This window comes from Pimephales promelas, chromosome 23, assembly GCF_988280905.1.
Source record: "Pimephales promelas chromosome 23, fPimPro1.hap1.1, whole genome shotgun sequence".
NCBI lineage: Eukaryota > Metazoa > Chordata > Actinopteri > Cypriniformes > Leuciscidae > Pimephales > Pimephales promelas.
Genome location: NC_142791.1, coordinates 22033084 through 22056199, shown reverse-complemented (window position 1 = coordinate 22056199; position 23116 = coordinate 22033084). Strand labels below are relative to the sequence as shown.

The 23116-nt window shown below is 41.0% G+C and overlaps 1 protein-coding gene and 1 long non-coding RNA gene across 4 annotated transcripts in view; one reads left to right on the top strand and one right to left on the bottom strand.

Moving 5' to 3' along the window:
- Window positions 1-576: 576 nt before the first annotated feature.
- On the bottom strand, window positions 577-18302 carry dbnla (drebrin like a). 3 transcript variants are annotated; one of them, XM_039664336.2, is made up of 20 exons: window positions 18166-18302; window positions 17732-17787; window positions 17490-17602; window positions 17331-17405; window positions 16737-16883; window positions 16559-16636; window positions 16326-16477; window positions 15392-15446; window positions 15216-15290; window positions 13625-13771; window positions 13446-13523; window positions 13213-13364; window positions 8036-8090; window positions 7834-7908; window positions 7164-7272; window positions 6892-7044; window positions 6751-6813; window positions 6552-6664; window positions 6312-6393; window positions 577-859 (listed from the first exon to the last, which is right to left on the bottom strand). In XM_039664336.2, exons 1-20 carry the CDS (start codon window positions 18246-18248, stop codon window positions 723-725), a joined length of 1998 nt encoding a protein of 665 aa, XP_039520270.2. In that variant the 5' UTR covers window positions 18249-18302; the 3' UTR covers window positions 577-722. The 3 variants fall into 3 exon arrangements, with proteins under 3 accessions (XP_039520270.2, XP_088982411.1, XP_039520271.2); XM_089126285.1 differs by having other exon boundaries at window positions 7834-7905; XM_039664337.2 differs by lacking the exon at window positions 15216-15290.
- Window positions 18297-23116, top strand: part of LOC120474206 (uncharacterized) — a 26745-nt gene continuing 21925 nt past the window's right edge. Inside the window, exons 1-3 of the long non-coding RNA XR_005621740.2 lie at window positions 18297-18432; window positions 19783-19879; window positions 19961-20171. This is a non-coding gene — a long non-coding RNA (uncharacterized LOC120474206). The remainder of the gene's footprint in view (window positions 18433-19782; window positions 19880-19960; window positions 20172-23116) is intronic.

The window sequence follows — 23116 nt, the reverse complement described above, 5'->3', positions numbered from 1 at the left end:
TTCTTAATATTCTATAAAGTTTTATCAGCATGTGATTGGCTGTTCGCTACTGATGTTACACCTAAACTCAGGATCAAAGCCTGAGTTGACAGAATACCAAATGTGCCAGTTAATGTATTCAAGCAGCACATTCATTTATAATTTTGAATAAACTCCAAAGCACAATGACTAAGTGTGTATTTTTTATTTTAATTGTTTGTCAGCTCGCACAACTGTCTGTCACCATGCCTTGATGAGTATTGATTATTAATAATGTTATTATAATACTGCCAATCAACTACTGCGGAGGGTAAAGGTACTGTTATTTCACCCTTTTGAATTTCGTTGAGGTTGTGTTCCCACATCGTTAGCTAGTTTGGATCGCTATAACTTTAATGACTGTCAACTGTTGAATGAACGAGTGTCAAGCATGTCAAATCGCGCTTTGTTTACTTCAAAACGGAAGTCGCGCCCACTTTTGACGCAAGGCCTCATGGGGCGTAGGAAACTTGTGGATAGAAATATTTTCATTTATTACAATTCTGGTGTTTATTTTCTGTGTTTGATTGGCTTATTTGAAACAACATGAAAAGAACATTAAAGAGACATAAAACTTTTATTGAATATTATATAGACAAAGTACGAATTTAGATTTTACAAATGCCTCGTAACATCATTAAAGCACACTAAAAAACCACAACCTTTTTGTCACATAGCATTGCGTCTGATTGGTTACTGTAGACTTAAAGAAGCTCCACATAATTAGCAGGAAACATTCCATTGTGCCCATCAGGACCGTAGCCCCTCCACCAGCCCTCATCGATCATCTCGATCCCTGTGATGATATCATCCGGGTCAAAGGAGATCTCAGTGTCATCCGCTAAATGGGGAGAAAATGTAACGCATTAATTGATACGTTTTCAACACCATATCTTCATTGATCATAAAAGAGTATGGAATATTCTTAAGTTCTAAATGTACAAAAATATCGTAAATGGCCACTTTGGTGAATCACTAGTTTTTTTTGTTGTTGTTATTGACGCTTTAACCAGGCTATTTGTATATTTCATGCCTCATTGATATAATTATTATTATCATCATTTTTATTTTATTTTGTTTAACGGGGACCATACAGTCAAACATACTTACAATACAAAGCCTGTAACTGATGCACAGCATATAGTGTTTGTAGCTAATGCTAATTTTCAACATTGGTTGGGCATTTCTAAGAACATTATAAATAGGTACGTATACAAATAGAAAACATTCACATTTCTTCAAACACACACACACACAAAGAAAAATAACGATAGTTAAAAATGGTTACAGTTTTGGTTTGCCTTTAGCCACAATCCTGGAAGTTAACTTTTTAAAGTCAGATATGACCTTAATGTCAGATGGTAATGAATTCCAGAGTCTAGAGCTCTTAAAGGGATACTTCACCTCTGGGAAGTTGAATGTGTATTTAATAGTGGTCATTTATATAGTAGAAATGTGAAAGTATTTTTGAAATTTAAGCATTCTAGATTGAGAAAAGGCAGAAAATGTATTTTTCACTCATGGCTGAAAGACGACAACTCCCAGAATGCACTTGCTTTGCTGCCCTTACGAGGCCACTCCCAAACCATGCCTACCGGTTACAGGCAGCAGAATCCAAAAAATGGATACAACTATGCTTTCTTTGATACATCATGAGTTATTTGATATATTTCCATCGAAATGGTGCTAAATTGCATTGTACCGGGGTGTACTAGCCTAATGTATACTGTATAACACAACTTAGACTTTCACATTAAAAATATGATGGCAGGACAATGTCAACAGACTAGCTTAGTAGCTCTGCTTATGAACATGCTAATACATTATCTAGGCTAATCCATACTCTACTAACACTAAATGTTTATTCAAAAGAACCACAACCAATGTGAGTTATAAGTTTTAATTAAAAAATAATTCATATTAACACTTTTACACTCAAAGCTCTGCGGATTCAGCGATCTCACCAGAAGAAAATGGCATCGCTGAGATTCGCGACAGAAATAGGACTCTATATCTGTTTCCATAGGCACACAGCAAAAGCACTCACACCACCAGTCCGCCCCAGCTCAGGCCTCGCTCCGGCCACCTCTTGTTCCTCCATCTCCCGCAACTGTTTATCGCTGTATTGCGGCTCGTACAGGTAGCCGCGAGCATCAGCTTCTCCCCCGCCCCACCTCGAGTCTGTCTCGCTCTGGCCGCCTCTTGTTCTTCCATCTCCCACAACTGTTTATCACTGTTTATCGCTGTATTGCGGCTCGTACAGGTAGCCGCGAGCATCACATTCTCCCCCGCCCTAGCTCGAGTCTGTCTCACTCCGGCCGCCTCTTGTTCCTCAATCTCCCACAATTGTTTATCACTGTATTACGGCTCGTACGGGTAGCCGCAAGCATCAGATTCTCGCCCACCCTAGCTCGAGTCTGTCTCGCTCCGGCCGCCTCTTGTTCCTCCATCTCCAGCAACTGTTTATCGCTGTATTGCGGCTCGTACAGCTAGCCGCAAGCATCAGATTCTCGCCCACCCTAGTTCGAGTCTGTCTCGCTCCGGCCGCCTCTTGTTCCTCCATCTCCCCCAACTGTTTATTACTGTTCATCGCTGTATTACGGCTTGTACAGGTAGCCACGAGCATTAGATTCTCCCCCGCCCCACCTCGAGTCTGTCTCGCTCTGGCCGCCTCTTGTTCCTCCATCTCCCGCAACTGTTTATCGCTGTATTGCAGCTCGTACAGGTAGCCGCGAGCATCAGATTCTCCCCCGCTCCACCTCGAGTCTGTCTCGCTCTAGCCGCCTCTTGTTCCTCCATCTCCAGCAACTGTTTATCACTGTTTATCACTGTATTGCGGCTCGTACAGCTAGCCGCAAGCATCAGATTCTCGCCCGCCCCAGCTCGAGTCTGTCTCACTCCGGCCGCCTCTTGTTCCTCCATATCCCACAACTGTTTATCACCGTTTATCGCTGTATCGCGGCTCGTACAGGTAGCCACGAGCATCAGATTCTCCCCCGCCCCATCTCGAATCTGTCTCGCTCTGGCCGCCTCTTGTTCCTCCATCTCCCGCAACTGTTTATCATTGTATTGCGGCTCGTACAGGTAGCCGCGAGCATCAGATTCTCCCCGCCCGACCTCGAGTCTGTCTCGCTCCGGCCGCCTCTTGTTCCTCCATCTCCAGCAACTGTTTATCACTGTTTATCGTTGTATTGCAGCTCGTACAGGTAGTCGCGAGCATCAGATTCTTGCCCGCCCCAGCTCGAGTTTGGCGGCCTCAGGTCTCGCTCTGGCCGCCTCTTGTTCCTCCATCTCCAGCAACTGTTTCTGTTTATCGCTGTATTACGGCTCGTACAGGTAGCCGCAGGCATCAGATTCTCCCCCGCCCCACCTCGAGTCTGTCTTGCTCCGGCCGCCTCTTGTTCCTCCATCTCTCGCAACTGTTTATCACTGTATTACGGCTCGTACAGGTAGCCATGAGCATCAGATTCTCCCCCGCCCCACATCGAATCTGTCTCGCTCCGGCCGCCTCTTGTTCCTCCATCGCCAGCAACTGCTTATCACTATTTATTGCTGTATTGCGGCTCGTACAGCTAGCCGCAAGCATCAGATTCTCGCCCGCCCCAGCTTGAGTCTGTCTCACTCCGGCCGCCTCTTGTTCCTCCATCTCTCGCAACTGTTTATCACTGTTTATCGCTGTATTGCGGCTCGTACAGGTAGCCACGAGCATCAGATTCTCCCCCGCCCCACATCGAATCTGTCTCGCTCTGGCCGCCTCTTGTTCCTCCATCTCCCGCAACTGTTTATCACTGTATTGCGGCTTGTACAGGTAGCCACGAGCATCAGATTCTCCCCCGCCTGACCTCGAGTCTGTCTCGCTCCGGGCCGTCTCTTGTTCCTCCATCTCCAGCAACTTTTTATCACTGTATTACGGCTCGTACAGGTAGCCACGAGCATCAGATTCTCCCCCGCCCCACATCGAATCTGTCTCGCTCTGGCCGCCTCTTGTTCCTCCATCGCCAGCAACTGCTTATCACTGTTTATTGCTGTATTGCTGGCTCGTACAGCTAGCCGCAAGCATCAGATTCTCGCCCGCCCCAGCTTGAGTCTGTCTCACTCCGGCCGCCTCTTGTTCCTCCATCTCCCGCAACTGTTTATCACTGTATTACGGCTCGTACAGGTAGCCACGAGCATCAGATTCTCCCCCGCCCCACATCGAATCTGTCTCGCTCTGGCCGCCTCTTGTTCCTCCATCGCCAGCAACTGCTTATCACTGTTTATTGCTGTATTGCGGCTCGTACAGATAGCCGCAAGCATCAGATTCTCGCCCGCCCCAGCTTGAGTCTGTCTCACTCTGGCCGCCTCTTGTTCCTCCATCTCTCGCAACTGTTTATCACTGTTTATCGCTGTATTACGGCTCGTACAGGTAGCCGCGAGCATCAGATTCTCCCCCGCCCCACCTCGAGTCTGTCTCGCTCTAGCCGCCTCTTGTTCCTCCATCGCCAGCAACTGTTTATCACTGTTTATCGCTGTATTGCGGCTCGTACAGGTAGCCGCAAGCATCAGATTCTCGCCCGCCTTAGCTCGAGTCTTACTCACTCCGGCCGTCCCTCTTGTTCCTCCATCTCCCACAACTGTTTATCACCGTTTATCGCTGTATTACAGCTCGTACAGGTAGCCACGAGCATCAGATTCTACCCCGCCCCACCTCGAATCTGTCTCGCTCTGATCGCCTCTTGTTCCTCCATCTCCCCGAACTGTTTATCACTGTGTTGCGGCTCGTACAGGTAGCCGCGAGCATCAGATTCTCCCCCGCCCGACCTCGAGTCTGTCTCGCTCCGGCCACCTCTTGTTCCTCCATCTCCAGCAACTGTTTATCACTGTTTATCGCTGTATTGCAGCTCGTACAGGTAGCCGCGAGCATCAGATTCTTGCCCGCCCCAGCTCGAGTTTGGCGGGCTCAGGTCTCGCTCTAGCCGCCTCTTGTTCCTCCATCTCCAGCAACTGTTTCTGTTTATCGCTGTATTACGGCTCGTACAGGTAGCCGCAAGCATCAGATTTTCCCCCGCCCCACCTCGAGTCTGTCTTGCTCTGGCCGCCTCTTGTTCCTCCATCGCCAGCAACTGCTTATCACTGTTTATCGCTATATTGCGGCTCGTACAGCTAGCCGCAAGCATCAGATTCTCGCCCGCCCCAGCTTGAGTCTGTCTCACTCCGGCCGCCTCTTGTTCCTCCATCTCTCGCAACTGTTTATCACTGTTTATCACTGTATTACGGCTCGTACAGGTAGCCACGAGCATCAGATTCTCCCCCGCCCCACATCGAATCTGTCTCGCTCTGGCCGCCTCTTGTTCCTCCATCTCCCGCAACTGTTTATCACTGTATTGCGGCTCGTACAGGTAGCCGCAAGCATCAAATTCTCCCCCGCCTGACCTCGAGTCTGTCTCGCTCCGGCCGCCTCTTGTTCCTCCATCTCCAGCAACTTTTTATCACTGTTTATCGCTGTATTGCGGCTTGTACAGGTAGCCGCAAGCATCAGATTCTCCCCCGCCCTAGCTCGAGTCTGTCTCGCTCCGGCTGCCTCTTGTTCCTCTATCTCCCGCAACTGTTTTCGCTGTACTGCGGCTCGTACAGGTAGCCGCGAGCATCAGATTCTCGCCCGCCCCAGCTCGAGTTTGCCGGGCTCAGGTCTTGCTCCGGCCGCCTCTTGTTCCTCTATCTCCCGCAACTGCCTTGTACAGGTAGCCGCGAGCATCAGATTCTCGCAACAGATCTTCGAAATCCCCTTCTGCCATTTCAACTTCAAAACTATCTTCCACCATCGTGATTAGCCTACTATACAAACTTTCTACACAGACCAAGAGGCAAGAGCCCGTTAGCTTAGCTTCTACAGAAAGATGGCTGACACGATCTTTACATTCTGTGAGTGAGATCCCGCCCCATATGGGCGTGGTGAAAACATGCGGAACACTGGCTGTAGTCTTTAGCCTCTGGCCCAAAAATCCTCAGATGATGCAAAATGACGTTTTTTGCGTCATCTGAGGATTTTTTGCAGACTAAAAATTAATTTTTCTCTCATTTCAGGGGGATATGAGGGGGGCAAGCACAGTAATTCGAAAATACAACTGGTTTTCTACTGATACAAAGCTTAATGCTAAATCCTGAAGTCTGTGCGAAGCTTGTGCTATATGGGATCATTAGAGCAATAGCTCCAGTCCAGATATTACAGCTCATTGCAGAGATCAAGACTTTACTGCATATTGATCATTTATTGCATGATTTTTTAGATAATACAGCAAAATTCAAGCACTCACCAGCTTGGTAGTCATATAATGCTCTTGCACAGATGTTCTGGTTATGGCCAGTCTCATCTTCGCCAGCAGAGGTTTCGATATACTTCAAATAATAGATTTTGGAGACACAATCATTTATTATAATACACAATATCTTAAACCCAGATAAATCATTATAATTACTACAGAAAAGTATTCTTAAAAATGTCAAAAGAGGTCACGGTCTCATGGTTTGGATGATGCATATGACAAGGTACCAACCTGGCCAACTTCATCATAGAGATTTTGATGTGAGGGGACGTTCATATAGATGCTGTTTACATCTTCATTTTCTTGGTTCCCGGCAACGGCGCTCAGTTCTTCCTCATCTGAATCTGCACCAGGATACACAGTAAGTCATATTTCAGACATAAATATGGCACTGACTGACGTTAATAAGCATTATTGAGAGAAAATATACCATCCCATTCATTTTCAAATTCCTCAGCTTGTTCCGATACAAATGGATCATCGGAGAAGGGGTCTAAAAGGCAAAAATAAGGCAACTTATAACTTACTGTCATAACCAGAGACACATTAAAGGAATGTTGCTTTTATTCACCTGCATCTTTTCCGGGGAAAGCCGGTGTTTCATGCACAGGAGAGAAGACTGGTACATGTGAAACTGAGGTGGGGCGAACTGGAGACTTGCTCTCACTCTGAGGGTTTTCTGCACTGACTGCTGACTGGGACAAAAATGGGCTTCTCAGCTGACCTGAGGGGAAAATACACAAGTAATGAAATAATATTGAGATTAATGGCTTGAAACTGCATGTTTATAAGATTTTGTCGGATGTTCTGTGTGATGAACTGTTAGATAAGAGTTTTTTGTACCTGGTCGAGAAGGTGAAGAGGGCGCTGCAGTTTCGACCAAGCTTCTCTCCGTCTTCATGAACAGCTCCCTGGGATTGATGGAACGCTGAGAGATGATTGACGCCGCCTCCTGGAAAAAAGGTAGAACGAATATGCTATTTTTATGTCTAATATGACCTTACTTTCTTACTGGTCTTACTTTATTTTCAACAAACAATAGAAGAAAATATTAGAATTCTAGAAGTAAAATCCCATTTCCCAATTTTCTCCCAATTCATAAATTAATACTTTTATTCAGCAAGGATGCATTAAATTGATTAAAAAGTGGCATTAAAGATATTAATAATGTTACGAAAGATTTCTATTTCAAATAAATGCAGTTTTTTTGAAAAAAGAAGAACTTTCAAAAAAAATTACTTTCTATTCATAAAAAATCCATATTCATATTTATATTTATTATACTATTGTATGAATCTATTATCTTTCCCAACGCTTTATTGGAAGTGTAGGTCCTTTGATCAGATGATTTTCACATACTTTTTGATTCATCTGAGGATTTGTAAATGACTTAGAACTCTTTACTAAAAATCTTTTGAAATCTCTATGGAGAAAATCAATAAATAATAGTCTTCAAGGTCCAAGGACACTCATTATGGGCACTCTCAGTTGTGCTATATTTATTTAGACTCACATTGGCCTTCTGCACAGACTCAGATCGCAATATTCCTGCTTTCACAGGAGACTGGTGTTCCTTCTCCACTTTCTCCTTAACAACAAGTGAGGCAATCAAGAGTGACTAACATTTCATTATAAATACAGTATACAAACACACACACATACATATTTATATGATTTTAAAATGTTCAGATTCATTGCAGGAAAGATAATTTTACCCATTTTTCTTTCTCTTGTTCTTTATTTGCTGCCTCCTGTTTCTTTTCATACAGCCTGTGAGACAACAAGTAGGTAGTTATTTACTTATTCGCTCTCATATATGCACAAACAGTGATTAACTGTCTAACAACTCTGAATTCAATGACGTCAAGGCTTTAATGTGATTGGCTATCAAGGCACACATGATCAAAGTTAGCTCTCTCCAATAGTAGAACTATGGACCCTCTGATCTCCCAAGTAATAAGACCATTGCTGTGTCCCAATTCGCCTACTTAAACTATGCCCTAAAAGTATGTACTTTTTTGTGAAGAAACAGTACACACTTTTGAGTGTGTAGCAAAATAGTAGGCAAGCATTGGGAAATACTACTTCGTCATCTTTAACGGACAGATCTGTCACGTGCATCCTGTCACCGTAAACTGCCCTGTCAATCATCTCCTCACAGTTAAAGAGCCCTTATCATAGCATTTGAAATGTTTCTATTTTTGTTTTGGGAGTTCCCAAAAACAGTTTAACGTGCATGCAAGGATAAAAAAACACTTTATTTGTCTTATAATAGGCATTTATTTTTACCCGATTTGCTCAACGACTCCCAAATGACGATTCGTTCGACGATTCATTTTCCCAAACACCTCCTTTGAGTGACGCGAATCTGCGGCGATTGGTCAAATGACCCAGTCAGTTGTTATTGGTAAACCGTAGGCAGAGATTGTTGGCAACGGAACGCCCATAACCAGGATTATAGCTTGTCAAGTGTTGAAAATTGTATATAGTGTTTGAACAAACGTGTCAGAAAAAGTGCACTTTCCAAACGGTCCCTTACTCGCATGTCCGTCAAGAGCGAGCTTTCCCGGCGAAACTCACATTGCGGCGGCTTTTGAGGGGCAGTGCTTATTATATAAAGCAAAGTCATATTTGGCTAAGTCGTTTAGGATGTAATTTTGCCATTTTTCAATGAATGTCTGGTGAATATCAAAAACAAAACTAACTTTACCCCGCTTAGAAGCTGCGCGGAGTATACACAACACAATATAACTTTATTGTGCATGCTACAGAAAACATAACAGCTAACATTATTAATAATACTTACAGATTGTGATTCGGAGGAGGACGAACCTGATCCATATACACTGGATACTGAGCCCTCCTTCGGGAACAACCGGCTTGCGAATCCACATATTCATTTATATTTTTGAATGATTCGTCATTAAAATGATGAGAACACAAGGTTCGGGCTATACTGTTGTGGTATCGTTGCAAATATGAACTCTGACCACTGATTCTTCACATGCTCGTCCCTGGGCAATGAAAACAAGTGGCTGAACTGTCTTTGCAATGTAGAACTCGGCGTCTTCTCGACATGACGCTATTCAGCTGAAGTATTTGAATGTGTTCTAAACGTCACTTCAAGTTTACACTTCCCTGTCAGTTGTTGGGAGCGGCCAATGAGCTAATGTTTTGTATCTACGTCACGACGAAACAGCTAATGACTCGTTTCAAAAACAATTCATTTCATAGACTCAGAGTCGACTTTCACTTTTGAAAGACAATAACTTTATATTATATATGGTGCACTTTCAGATATAAATCTTTGCAGGATGTTTTCATTCCCTGAGAGCTATATTCCACACTACATGAACAGTCATTTTCAAAAATCCATGATAGGTCTCTTTAAAGGGTTAGTTCACCCAAAAATGAAAATTAAGTCATTAATTACTCACCCCCATGCTGTACCAACCCCGTAAGACCTTCGTTCGTCTTCGGAACACAAATGAAGATATTTTTGATTAAATTTGAGAGCTGTATAACTACCACATAGGCTCCTAAAGGACTGCCTCTTGACGGCCCAGAAAGTCAATGAAGAAAATGTTTAAATATCCCAAGTGACTACCGTGGCTCAACTATATGTTTATCAAGCGACGCGAATACTTTTTGTGCGAAAAAACAAACAAAAATAACGAGTTTATTCGACTATTTCTTTTCTTCCTTGTAGGCCAGAACGAGACTTCCTTAGATTTCCACGACGCATGCGCGAGATTTGCGATCTGCTCACATCAGCTTACACCACTTCAGATCGCAATTCTCGCGCATGCGTCGTGGAAATCTAAGGAAGTCTCGTTCTGGCCTACAAGGAAGAAAAGAAATAGTCGAATAAACTCGTTATTTTTGTTTGTTTTTTCGCACAATAAGTATTCGCGTCGCTTGATAAACTTATAGTTGAGCCACGGTAGTCACTTGGGATATTTAAACATTTTCTTCATAGACTTTCTGGGCCGTCAAGAGGCAGTCCTTTAGGAGCCAATGTGGTAGTTATACAGCTCTCAAATTTAATCAAAAATATCTTTATTTGTGTTCCGAAGACGAACGAAGGTCTTACGGGGTTGGTACAGCATGGGGGTGAGTAATTAATGACTTAATTTTCATTTTTGGGTGAACTAACCCTTTAAGATCCTCCATTCAATCTAATTTAACTTCCTACCGTTTCAGAGAGAAATGTTGTAGCACATTGATCTGCCAGTCGAGGGTATTTCACATGGAGACTCTCCTCATGTGTTTGCAATTTGAATATAATGATGCATTTAAAAGTTAATGGCTAAACGTATCTTTACAAAAGTTCACAATGCTACTGCAGATTAAATATAATGTGAACAAAAATTGAATCAATTCATTTTTGTCAGGCTAGATACTGATAATAAATCACTCAAACTCCGTTATCTAAACCTCTCTACATAATCGCCGGACTCGCGGCGTCCTCCATGTCAGTAGTTTTTTTTTTTAACACTTTTCACTCGTGGTTGTAGTTCTAATCGAATCCTTGTCCAACAGGGCAATTTTAGGTGTCAGAGTTTACATCGATAGGGTTACATTGATCTGCACTTCGAATTCTGACCGGAAATAGTAGACCATCCGGGTCTCTTTGGAACACTCATTTCAACACACTACGATTTGGGACGTACTTCTATTAATTCAATTTTCTAGTAAATTCTAGTAATTCTATTTTCGAATAGTATTTAGGATGGATAGTATGCCAATTGGGATGGAGCAAAATCGCACTTTATACCCTTAAATACAGGGCTATTTGACGGAACAGCAATTTGTAGTGGTGTCTGAAACCAAGCGCTTTTCACAATACATAGTGGACGTTATCAAATTCACTCATTAAATCCCATAATGCACTGCAATAATGAGTGTATAACCGATGTACACTCAACGGCTAGAAAATACCCATAATACTGTGAAGGTCGCGCCTAATTAATTCCTGTGTCTGACAAGAAGATGGCGCCGCAGCTCAATCATTTTATTTTCCAAAACGCTGGTCCAATGTGCAACCTTAATAATATCATACAGGTATAAATGCCTTTGCAATTGGTTATTAGATTGTTTAATTAAGGTTTATACATAGTTTCCATGACAGAGATCAAGATATTTTCATTGCAACTAGAGCTTCCAGTTTGCTAGTTTCTAATGAATATTAAACCGCAAGCACAAACTATGCAGAACCGGCAGCCCTTCCGGCGCACTCAGTGTCCAAATTCGTTTTCATTCACTCCTTCAAGTGAACTATACAAGTGAACTAATGTAGGGAACAGTGAGTGAGGGTATAGTGGGGATATTTTGGACACAGCCCATTTCTGCTAGTAATCCCTTGATTAGCTGGTTCAGGCATGTTTAATTGGGGTTGGGGGTTATGTATATATATCAGTGGCAGGATTACACACCCCTGATATACACAGTTCAAAAGTTTGGGGTCGGTAAGATTTTTTTTTTAATGCTTTTGAAAGAAGTCTCTTAAAATAAGTAATATTGTAAAAATAAGTAACTCAAAAATAAGTAATATTGTGAAATAATATAATAACTGTTTGTACTTGGTTAAATAACTGTTTGTAGACTTCAGTGTCACATGATACTTCATAAATCATGTGATTTTCTCTGAATATGCTGATTTGCTGCTCAATAAACATTTCTGATTATTATCAATGTTGAAAACGGTTGTGCTACTATTTTTGTGGAAACTGTGATACATTTTATTTCAGAATTCTTTGAAGAATAACTGCATTTATTCGAATAAAAAACACATTAAAAATGACTTTACTGTCACTTTTGATCCAGTTAAAGGTACAATACGCAGGGTTTTTGCAGTAAAATATATAAAAAAAACTAGGACAATGTTATATATTTGGTTTAGTTGATTACTTACAATATCCCAAATGTTTCCAACTATTTGTAAATCGTGAGAAAATTGCGATTTTAACCAAGGAAACGGGGCGTGTGAGCAGGGGTGAGGAGTCGCCAGTCAATGGCATCATATACATGTTACCTCCAGTTTCCGCCAGGTTTGACATCGTACTGCAATAGTAACCATGGCGACAGATGTTGACAATTGGGTCGGTCATGCCCGTTATGCCTAGAAGGACGCTCACACTGTTGTTGTTTTGTTCAAACATTATGGACCATGGCAAGCAGACTTTGAGACAAAAAGAGGACTAAAACGAAGATCAACATCTTTCGAAATGCCGACGGCTCCACGTCCACGACTAACTTTGATTTGACAGAGGTGCGTGTTGCATGTTACTTTATTAAACAGGTGAGCAAATGTTAAGCATGGTGAGCAAGCTAATCAATCAAAGTTAAAGTAGCTTAGTCTCATACAGCTGACAAACAACCTAACTAACAACATTCAACACACTCAAATGCAGTTTAGTGTGATAGTGTAACTGTTAGAGCAAGTGAAGTAGTGCTGCATTACCTCAAGTTTAATTCGTCTAATAAACTGACCTGTGTGAGTAATTCAGCACTTGCGTGTAGTTTGGTAGAATTAAATGTCATTATTCCTTTATATCCACGGTACTCGAGTTATATCCACTGGTATACGCCTAGCAATCACGCACTACTTCATACCACAGTACATGTATTCACTCATCCATAAAAGATCCATTAGCTTGACGACAAGATCCATAATTCCGCTTAATGCAGAATATACATCATCAATATACGCCTTCGTTATTTTAAGAGGTTAGCGACCTCGATTTTAGCGATTTTTAGGCGAAAAATCTTGCATATTGTACCTTTAATGTGTCCTTGATCAATAAAAGTGTACAAATCTTTCTGACCCCAAACTTTTGAACATCAGTGTAGATTCTATTTGATGATATGAATGGGACAAACACAAAATCACCTCTGTTGGTTGATCTCTTTCTCTCTCTCTCTCTGCCTTCGCTCTCGCTCTTCTGCCGCTCTAGCCTCTTGTTCCCTCTGCTCTTTCTCCAGACGCTGCCTCTCCTCATTTGCTTTCCTGCGCTCCTCCAGCCGGCGGTTCTTTTCATCTTGCTGATAAAGAGGATGGGAGAGAATGTGTCAAGAGCAGATGAGAAGATAAACAAATTGCGTTTTACTGTGACGTTTCCTCACCTCAGCCTGAGCCCAGAAGTTTTCTCTTATCGTAGCTTGGATTTCATCTAAAGCACTGATCTTTTTATAGACCGAACCCTGTGAGAACAGAGGCATTGGAGTAATTCAGAAGGCAAACATGCAGATATTCAAAGCCCCTTTAAATAAGAGATATGAACATAATTCATCACTTCACTGACCACACGTCCAATAAGTTCAGTATTATTGTTCTGGATTGACTCTTTGTGGATGTTGTAGTTGACGTCCGAGTCCTTGGCTACCTTCTCCATGATGGCAGCCGGTTCAACATCATCATCTGATCGAGCGCTGCTGGTTACATGGGCACCCTTTTATAAAATACACATTCAAAATTTAAAATGAAGAATTATATTTTGCCCATCTCTAATATATGGAAGCTAGTTCTCCGGCAAGGACTGAGAAAATTTAAAACATAATTCTGACTTTTTATCTCACAATTCTGACATTTGACATGATGCTTTATATGATGAACAGATTGAATTTTTAACCTTCTAACATTTTTGTAACATTTTTTTAACATTCATCAACTCACTCATCAGTCGTGGTAAACAAAAGCTCAAGCATGTTCACTTCACGTGCAAGAATTCATGATGCACCTCGAAGTTTGTTCATTAACTCTCTGGACTATGCATTATTGTGGAGCGGGTCCCAGTTTACAGTGGGAGTGGTAGATGGTGGCCACTTGAGACAAGCTCCAATGGCCACGGAGCTTCACCAGCAATTTCCATCTGTGCCCACTCTACTGCTGAATACCCCAGTGCTTACAATGTTAGCCAGAACTGTCATGTCAAAGCCAGCAGTAGCTGTTGCAGTCATGTTAGAGCCGCCAGTCACCAGTATAATCACGCCAACTGCCAGCACAACCTTGCCTGAATTTTCGGTGGTCAAGATCAACAATCCAAGGCCTCTTATGGTTAAAAAATCCTTTCAGTCTTTAGCCGTCATGGACCCCATTCCTGTGGATGCCAAAGCTTTTTATCCACGTTGGGGCTTGATATCCAAGTTGGCAGATCTACCTCTGAGAATGGTCAGAACAGCAGGCTTCTCAAACCCGCTTTCATAGAATATTTCTGCTGACGCTTCTCTAATCCCAGAGTTCATCCCATCTTCCTCGGTGCTTTCAGTGATGGCAGTGGCCCTGCAGCCTTGAACCCTGGTCCCCAAAAGGGTCATCTCTGCCATGGCTGCCTGCACAGCCTGTTACGCCCTGGTTGCCTGTCCTGCCACAGTCTTCAGGTCCTCTTCCCCTCAATGGTCCTGGCCCACCTTACCGCCTCCGCTCCACCTTCCACCTGTTTTTGAGTTAATGGAAGCCGCTACTTTGAGGGGGGGCCTATGTTACATCTGTCAACTGCAGATGCCATCATGTGCCAACTGATGGCATCCTAGTCCCTCACCATTTACATGAGACTCTGTTTTTCCTGGACTTCATTTCCCAGAATCCGTTGCTCATTAGTTTCTGTTTCAGCTGTGTCTGGTTTCATTTGATCATCACCCTGTCTATTTCAATGCCCTTTGCCTTCATTCAGGATGGAGTCTTGTTTTCTTGTTTGGTTTACACTGTTTACACATGATTTTCACATACTTTTTGCTTCGAACCAGTGATTCATCTGAGGATTTGTAAATGACTTAGAACTCTTTACTAAAAATCATTTGAAATCTCTATGGAGAAAATCAATAAATAATAGTCTTCAAGGTCCAAGGACACTCATTATGGGTGCTCTCAGTTGTGCTATATTTATTTAGACTCACATTGGCCTTCTGCACAGACTCAGATCGCAATATTCCTGCTTTCACAGGAGACTGGTGTTCCTTCTCCACTTTCTCCTTAACAACAAATGAGGCAATCAAGAGTGACTAACAATTCATTATAAATACAGTATACACACACACAAACACACATGTATATTTATATGAGATCATTTTACCCATTTTCCTTGTTCCTGTTCTTTATTTGCTGCCTCCTGTTTCTTTTCATACAGCCTGTGAGACACCAAGCAGGTATTTATTTAGTAGACATGTACATCCAAAGCAACTTTTAAGTATTTGGTGAACTATATACACCAGTGGTGTCCAAACTCAGTCCTGGAGGCCCACTGTCCTGCAGAGTTTAACTCTAACTTGCTTTAACACACCGGCCTGGAAGTTTGTAGTCTGCCTAGAAACGAAGCCACCCTCCAAGATTAGCAAAAAAACTGTAATGTATGCTAATGCTGCAGTATGCAGGGAAGGAGACCAGATCACTCCTTCAAGTGAACCATATTAGTGAACTAATGTAAGGAACAGTGAGTGAGGGTATAGTGGGGATATTTTGGACACAGCCCATTTCTGCTAGTAATCCCTTGATTAGCTGGTTTCAGGCGTGTTTAACTGAGGTTGGGGGTTATGTATATATGACAGTGGCCCTCCAGGAGCAGGATTGCACACCCCTGATATACACAGTTCAAAGGTTTGGGGTCGGTAAGATTTTTTTAATGCTTTTGAAAGAAGTCTCATGCTCACCAAGGATGATCAAAAATACTTACTGTCTTCAGTGTGCTACAGTCTTCAGTGTCCCATGATCCTTCATTCTAATATGCTGATTTGCAGCTCAATAAACATTTCTGATTATTATCAATGTTGAAAACGGTTGTGCTACTATTTTTGTGGGAACTGTGATACATTTTATTTCAGAATTCTTTGAAGAATAACTGCATTTATTTGAATAAAAAACACATTATAAATGACTGTCTTTACTGTCACTTTTGATCCATTTAATGTGTCCTTGCTGAAAAAAAAGTGTACAAATCTTTCTGACCCCAAACTTTTGAACATCAGTGGAGATTCTATTTGATGATATGAATGGGACAAACACAAAATCACCTCTGTTGGTTGATCTCTTTCTCTCTCTCTCTCTGCCTTCGCTCTCGCTCTTCTGCCGCTCTAGCCTCTTGTTCCCTCTGCTCTTTCTCCAGACGCTGCCTCTCCTCATTTGCTTTCCTGCGCTCCTCCAGCCGGCGGTTCTTTTCATCTTGCTGATAAAGAAGATGGGAGAGAACATGTCAAGAGCAGATGAGAAGATAAAAGAATTGCGTTTTACTGTGACGTTTCCTCACCTCAGCCTGAGCCCAGAAGTTTTCTCTTATCGTAGCTTGGATTTCATCTAAAGCACTGATCTTTTTATAGACCGAACCCTGTGAGAACAGAGGCATTGGAGTAATTCAGAAGGCAAACATGCAGATATTCAAAGCCCTTTAAATATGAGATATGGACGTAATTCATCAGTTCACTGACCACACGTCCAATAAGTTCAGAATTATTGTTCTGGATAGACTCTTTGTGGATGTTGTAGTTGACGCCCGAGGCCTTGGCTACCTTCTCCATGATGGCAGCCGGTTCAACATCATCATCTGATCGAGCGTTGATGGTCACATGGGCACCCTTTTATAAAATACACATTCAAAATTCAAAATGAAGAATTATATTTTGCCCGTCTCTAATATATGGAAGCTAGTTTTCCGGCAAGGAATGAAAAAATAAAAAAGGTAAATTGTGACTTTTTATCTCACAATTCTGCCATTTGACACAATTGCTTACATGATCATCATCAACTCACACATGTTGTGGTAAACAGAGGCTCAAGCATTTACACTTGACTTGCGCGAACCAATGAGGTTCATTCTCGTGTTACACAGCACATATGAGCTATACCTTTAATATCTTACAATTTTAAAGGAAAAAAGTGTGAGATGAAACATTACAATTTGCTTTTCTTTCTTTTTTTATTCCATGGCACAATTAAGCTTACATACTAATGGACCCTAATGTAACAAAAATTTAACTAATTAAACTAATGAACACATTTTATAGGCTCTAATTTGCACTCACCCTCAGAAAATTGGCCATTGAGTGAATATGATTGGCACAAACACCCTTTCTAACGTCCTTGACTCCCTCGCCCGTCTGAAACCAATTAATAGTATACAAAGATTATTTCTATAATGGATGTTGAGAATGGACATTTGGTTATTTGTGTTCTGTTCATACCCAGTTAATGAGCACAAACTTGGGGACTCCAGAACTGGGGTCCAGCACTTTACAGAAGGCGTACATGATTTTACCGCTGTTCAGTTCCTCCACCATTTCTGCAAGCCCACCATCTATGGCACATTTACAGGAAAACAAACAAGTAACAGCCAGGCATTGTTGACGGCTGACTCATTAAATAGGACAAAAAGAATGACATCACTCTGTTGGCATTCTTATCTGATTTTAAAGCATTCACTCACCTCCCTTTTCTGCAACCCGAATGTCATTACTGTTTCCTTCGTATGTGAACAACACCCTATAATCAACAAATATGGTTCATTTGTATGCAGGATCCTTCTCAAAATGAGTGAAGATAACCACTAAAACTGACAAGTTCTATTCAAGTTCTATCTATGATGCACAAAAATAGTTACAAAATACCCCCGTATACAGTTGTATCTTTTGAGCATATGAGTTATGTAAAATGCTACCTTGCAGGTCTCGAAAAGTAGCCTAATTTGTATGTTATGTAAAAGAGTAAAAGGACCTCGCTAATTTTTAATGTTATGAATCATATTTAGTATCGTAAATAAATATGAGGTTTAGCCTACAATTAATTAATTGTCATTCATTCATTCATTTATTTTCGATAATATGATTTGCGAATCTTAATACGTAGACGTCTTAACGTTACCAGTTTGTGTCCGTTTTCCCGTTCACCACGTCATTGTATGCGGCTGTAAGCGCGGGTCCGTTTTTACTCAGGTTTACTGCCATAGTGGGTCATGAAATTTGCAAGAACTTGTGGATAACTTCAAATGGAGATGTAATCATAACCCCGTCTTCCTCCTCCTGTGAACCGTCGTGTTAAATACGCACCTCTCCGGTGAGATCAGGTTCTGCGAGTTTTTTGGGAATTGAAACGAGGAAGAGAAAGAACTTGTATTTTTCCAACAACAGTGTAAGTTAATAGCCCTAACTTATTTTTTTCTTTAAATAAACCAAATTATATGTTACATGTGGTTAGGCGAAATATATTACAGTAGCCTATGTCTTTCTATCAATGTCAACAATTGGGAATCATTTTAGCGAATCGGTTTGTTCGGAAGTTTCCTTTCGCTGAAACAGTTAAAACGATTCACTGATACTTTTTAGTCAAAAGTGTAACACGCACACCATTTTAACTTTAAAACGATAGATTGGTTCAAATAAGTTGTTTTATTATTCAAACAGTAATGTAAACAATCTAAATGAATGGCAACGCAGACTTAGTTTTACTGCTAAACAAATTCACCATACAAACAATCGGTTGGACTGAATCACTTTAAAATAAACGTCTGTTCGCGAATCAAACACTTGCATATTGATCTGAAGGCATGTCAAGGAAGGTCTTGGAACTAGTTGGACTAGTAAAATCACATTTCTGCAATCACATGAAGCATAGACTAAACATAATGAAATGCTTATGCTTTGCTTCGGAGTTTGTAGCTGTAAACTGACAGAGCAAGAGAAACTGGACGATCTCACATACCAATGTCATGTGTTGAACATTCTTTTGTACTAGCAGTTCATGTAAATGAACCATTATAATTCCAAAATTGCCACAATTCAGCATATAATGGGAGTCATGCTGTGCTGTATTAGTGTAATTATAGATAATAGTGCCTCCATTTTGTATACCAGATGTTATATTTTTCCATGTAGTTCTAATTCAAAAACAAATCCAAACCTTTGGTATATTGGCATGGAAATTGTATCTGCAAATGCTTTTGCTAAATTAAATTGTAATGTACCTTTTTCATTTGTTTTAGCAACATGCATCCATCCCATTCCATTATATTCTGACTATTCCATTTTATTCTAAATGAATAATAGCTGCGGTTATTATTTTGACCGCACGATGTCGCTATTCTCACGATTTTGGCCCCTCACCTCGATCATGCCAGAAGACTCATTATGCAATTGGTCCGTTTATTAAAACAAAAATGAAGGGGGAAAAGGGAGAGTTTGTAGAGGAAAAAATCTTCAGCCATCATATTGTAAAAAGATATTTGAGTGAAGCCCACATGTTTTGCCCATGTGGTCTCCAAATCTTCTCTATTTTACACTATACATTTGAAACAAATTAACTCTCTTCAGTCTTCTCGAAGGATTCGAAATCAGTGTATACCTCAGAATTTCAACCACATTAATAGTATGCCAGAGAAAATCATATGTGTGCAATTAAATCGCAATATTTTGTGTGACCACATGTGTGGTTTGAGCCAAGATCATCTTTGAATGAATTAATCACAGATTTTCTCACATGAAGGCACAAAACAGATGATTAGCAGTGCTGAGATTGTGTCACGCAGCCTTCGATGTGAAAGGGGAACTGTGCTGCTCTGTAACGTCAGCGTTTGGCTTCAGTAAGAGTTTCAATAGCATATTCCCATTTCCCATCCTTAAAGTGATTTGAGTAACTCATGTGTTTTTTTTTTTCCATACAGAACGGTCATGGGTATCATTATGACCCTCCCAGCGTCCGACTGTTCGTGATATGGAACTGCCAGTGCCTTTTGGGCAGATTTCATCTCCTGCTGTCAACTCCAGAGTCTTTGTCTGGCTAAGATGGCCCAGTTTCGCCGTCGGTGTCGTGTTGCAGGCTCCGGCCGTGTGTGTCTGTGTACGCAGGTCTGTGCTAAGCGCGCCTGTTGACAGGTATGATATAGAGTGCATCTGCCCCCAGAGCCCTCTCACACACAGCAGACAATTGAGTGCGAGATCGTAATGGGAGCGGGGCCCCTAGGGGCCGGCCGTGGGGCTGGGAGGGCCGCGGCTCCTGTGTCATGGCTAGGCTGGAGTCAAGGTTTGAGTTTACGAGCAACCCCCAGCCTCTCCCTCTCTCTCTCTCTCTCTCTCTCTCTCTCTCTCTCCTCTCACACACACACAGCATTACTAAGCCATGTGCCTCACAGAACTCTGAAATTTCTCCCTTGAGGCCAATCCCTCGTAATCAAAATTAATTGCCTGTCCTTGAAACTGTAATCGGGTTTCACTTTCCCTCTTTTTCAGTTTTGAGCTCAACAGGCTCAAATATTTCATGTACATTGTGTTAATTTGTCAGTTTAACGTGAGTAGTGGTTGCTCGCATGAATGCAAAATGGTTTGCATGAGTGAATCTGTTTTTACAAAAGGTGAATCTCGTGAAAAACTATCCAGATCATGTTTCTCCCCAAAACCAGTAGAAAGAAATATTTTGCTGTTAAACTATAGGCCTACATTGCAATGGAGATCTTAGTCCTAATTTTAATTTTAATATCTATATATATATATATAATATAATTTTAATATATATATATATTAGGGCTGTGCAAAAGTTAATTGCGATTAATCGCATCCAAAATAAAAGTCTGTTTTACATAATATATTTGTGTGTGCTGTATATAATTATTTTGTATATATAAATACCTATGCATGCATGCATATATTTAAGAATTATTTGCTCTTAAATTCTGTATATATATATAAATACATAATCTATATTATATAAATATAAATATTTTATATAGGAATAACACATTTTCTTAAACATATACATGCATGTGTGTGTATTTATATATACAAAATAATTATATACAGCACACACAAATATATATGTAAACACAGACTTTTATTTTGGATGCGATTAATCGCAATTAACTTTTGCACAGCCCTAATATATATTTAAAATAAAAAAATGCAAAATATAATTTATATGCTGGGAAATATATGTGTGTGCAAATATTTTGTATATTTAAATACTCACACATGCATGTATATATTTAAAAAATATTTGCATGTATATATTGTATACATAATTTATATTAAATATAAATATGAATATTTTATATATTAATAACACATGCATTATGTACTTTTTTATATACAAAATAATTTTACACAGTACACACACATGTATTATGTAAGCACAAACTTTTATTTTGGATTTATTCGATTAATCGTAAATATAAAGGCCCAGCCCTTTATATTTTATATTTATTTATTTTAATATTTCTATTGGGAAATGTTCCCCAACTGCTATAGGGCTGCTTTTGTAAATTATATTTGTCAAACTTTTTTGTTTTGATGCATTTATTATATAATACAAGCCCCTAAACATATATTACATTTAACAACCTATATATCAACTCAATTTTGCATTCAAATAAAAAATAAATATACAGCTTTGCAAAAAAATTATAACATTAAATTTAAATACAATAATTAACTATTTCAAAATATAATTAGACAAAATATTACAAAAAAAAAAAAGTTTGATTCCAACATTTTCTTTATCAGTTCTCCGGTTTTGATTAGATTTTCCTAAGTGCTTCACCTCCTGTCGAGACGTGTTTTGCCCTTATAACCCTTTTTTGGGGGGGATTTTTCTAAATTAGGAGCTGCATTATCTGCTGTGCAAACACAGCTTTGCGCTCCATTTCCTCCAGACTGGTTTAAGACAGTGTGTCAACATTAGCAGTCAACTGGGGGATCGTATCTCACACAACCGAGAAAGAAGCTCAATTTAAACTTTTAAAAGGCTTTTCGATATACTTTCTTAGATTTATTCCACTTCTAGTGTTGTATGATGCCAGACTGACTCGGGGACTTTTAATTTGAATTTTCAGTGGCAGATCGCTTCAAACCTATAACGGCATAAGGGCCTGGGGGGCTTTTTTTGTTTAATGTGTGATTGTTTGTGCCTCTTTCCCCACTCAAACGTTTAGAATAAATAATCGCCCACCCCCTCTCATTGCTTACTTCTCCCACGGACACACACACACACAGTCCCATTAGCATCTGATTTGATACACATCATGTTAGTAAATGAATGGCAAACTAGTGAGTCCCCCCCTGCCAGGACAATCGATGAAATGCTCCTCAGGTGCAAACATCTCTCCAGGGCTGATAGTCAAACCTCAGTGCTCCCCCCCAACCTCACCGTCCCTCCTTATCAGAGCCACCCTTAATTAAGAGCCATTAACATTCCCTCTCACACCTTCCTTTCAGCCGGCTGGCTCGGCGGGTTCCAGACCCCTTGCTGTCAGGCTTGAATGAGCAATGCGCACATTTATTCGCTGGCCGGAGTGCAGCATGCTGGCCCTGAGCCCCCCGGCCCGCCTGCACGTGCAGCCCAAACAGAGCGACCCAGAGAGGCGCTTTATTGTGTACATTGTGGGCATGTAATGTTTATTAATGCTTTGGCCATGTAAACCTTTGTTTGCCATGCCAATAAAGGCTGTAGTAATATTGAATTCTGACAGATGATGAAGTGAGAGAGGAGAGTGTCCTTTGCTCTGGGACAGCTGCTATAGCACTTCTCAGCACAATACAGCTGGTGCGCTCTAATTACCTCAGCCGTGAGCTTTCAGCCCTGGTCATCTGAGAAAAATGTAAACCATCCAGTAGGAAACAGTGAGACGGGGTACAGAGTGAGTTATTGATAATGTGGCGTGGAGCACATCATCTGGAATTCATGCTGCTTCCTGCACATAAATTCATTTGGAGTCAAGTGCGTTTGCATGGGCCATTTAACCTAGGTTGCTTTATAATTGATCATGCACACTTAGGTGGCCATTTCAAATTATACAATTGTTGGTCATTTTAATGGAAATGCTTTAATG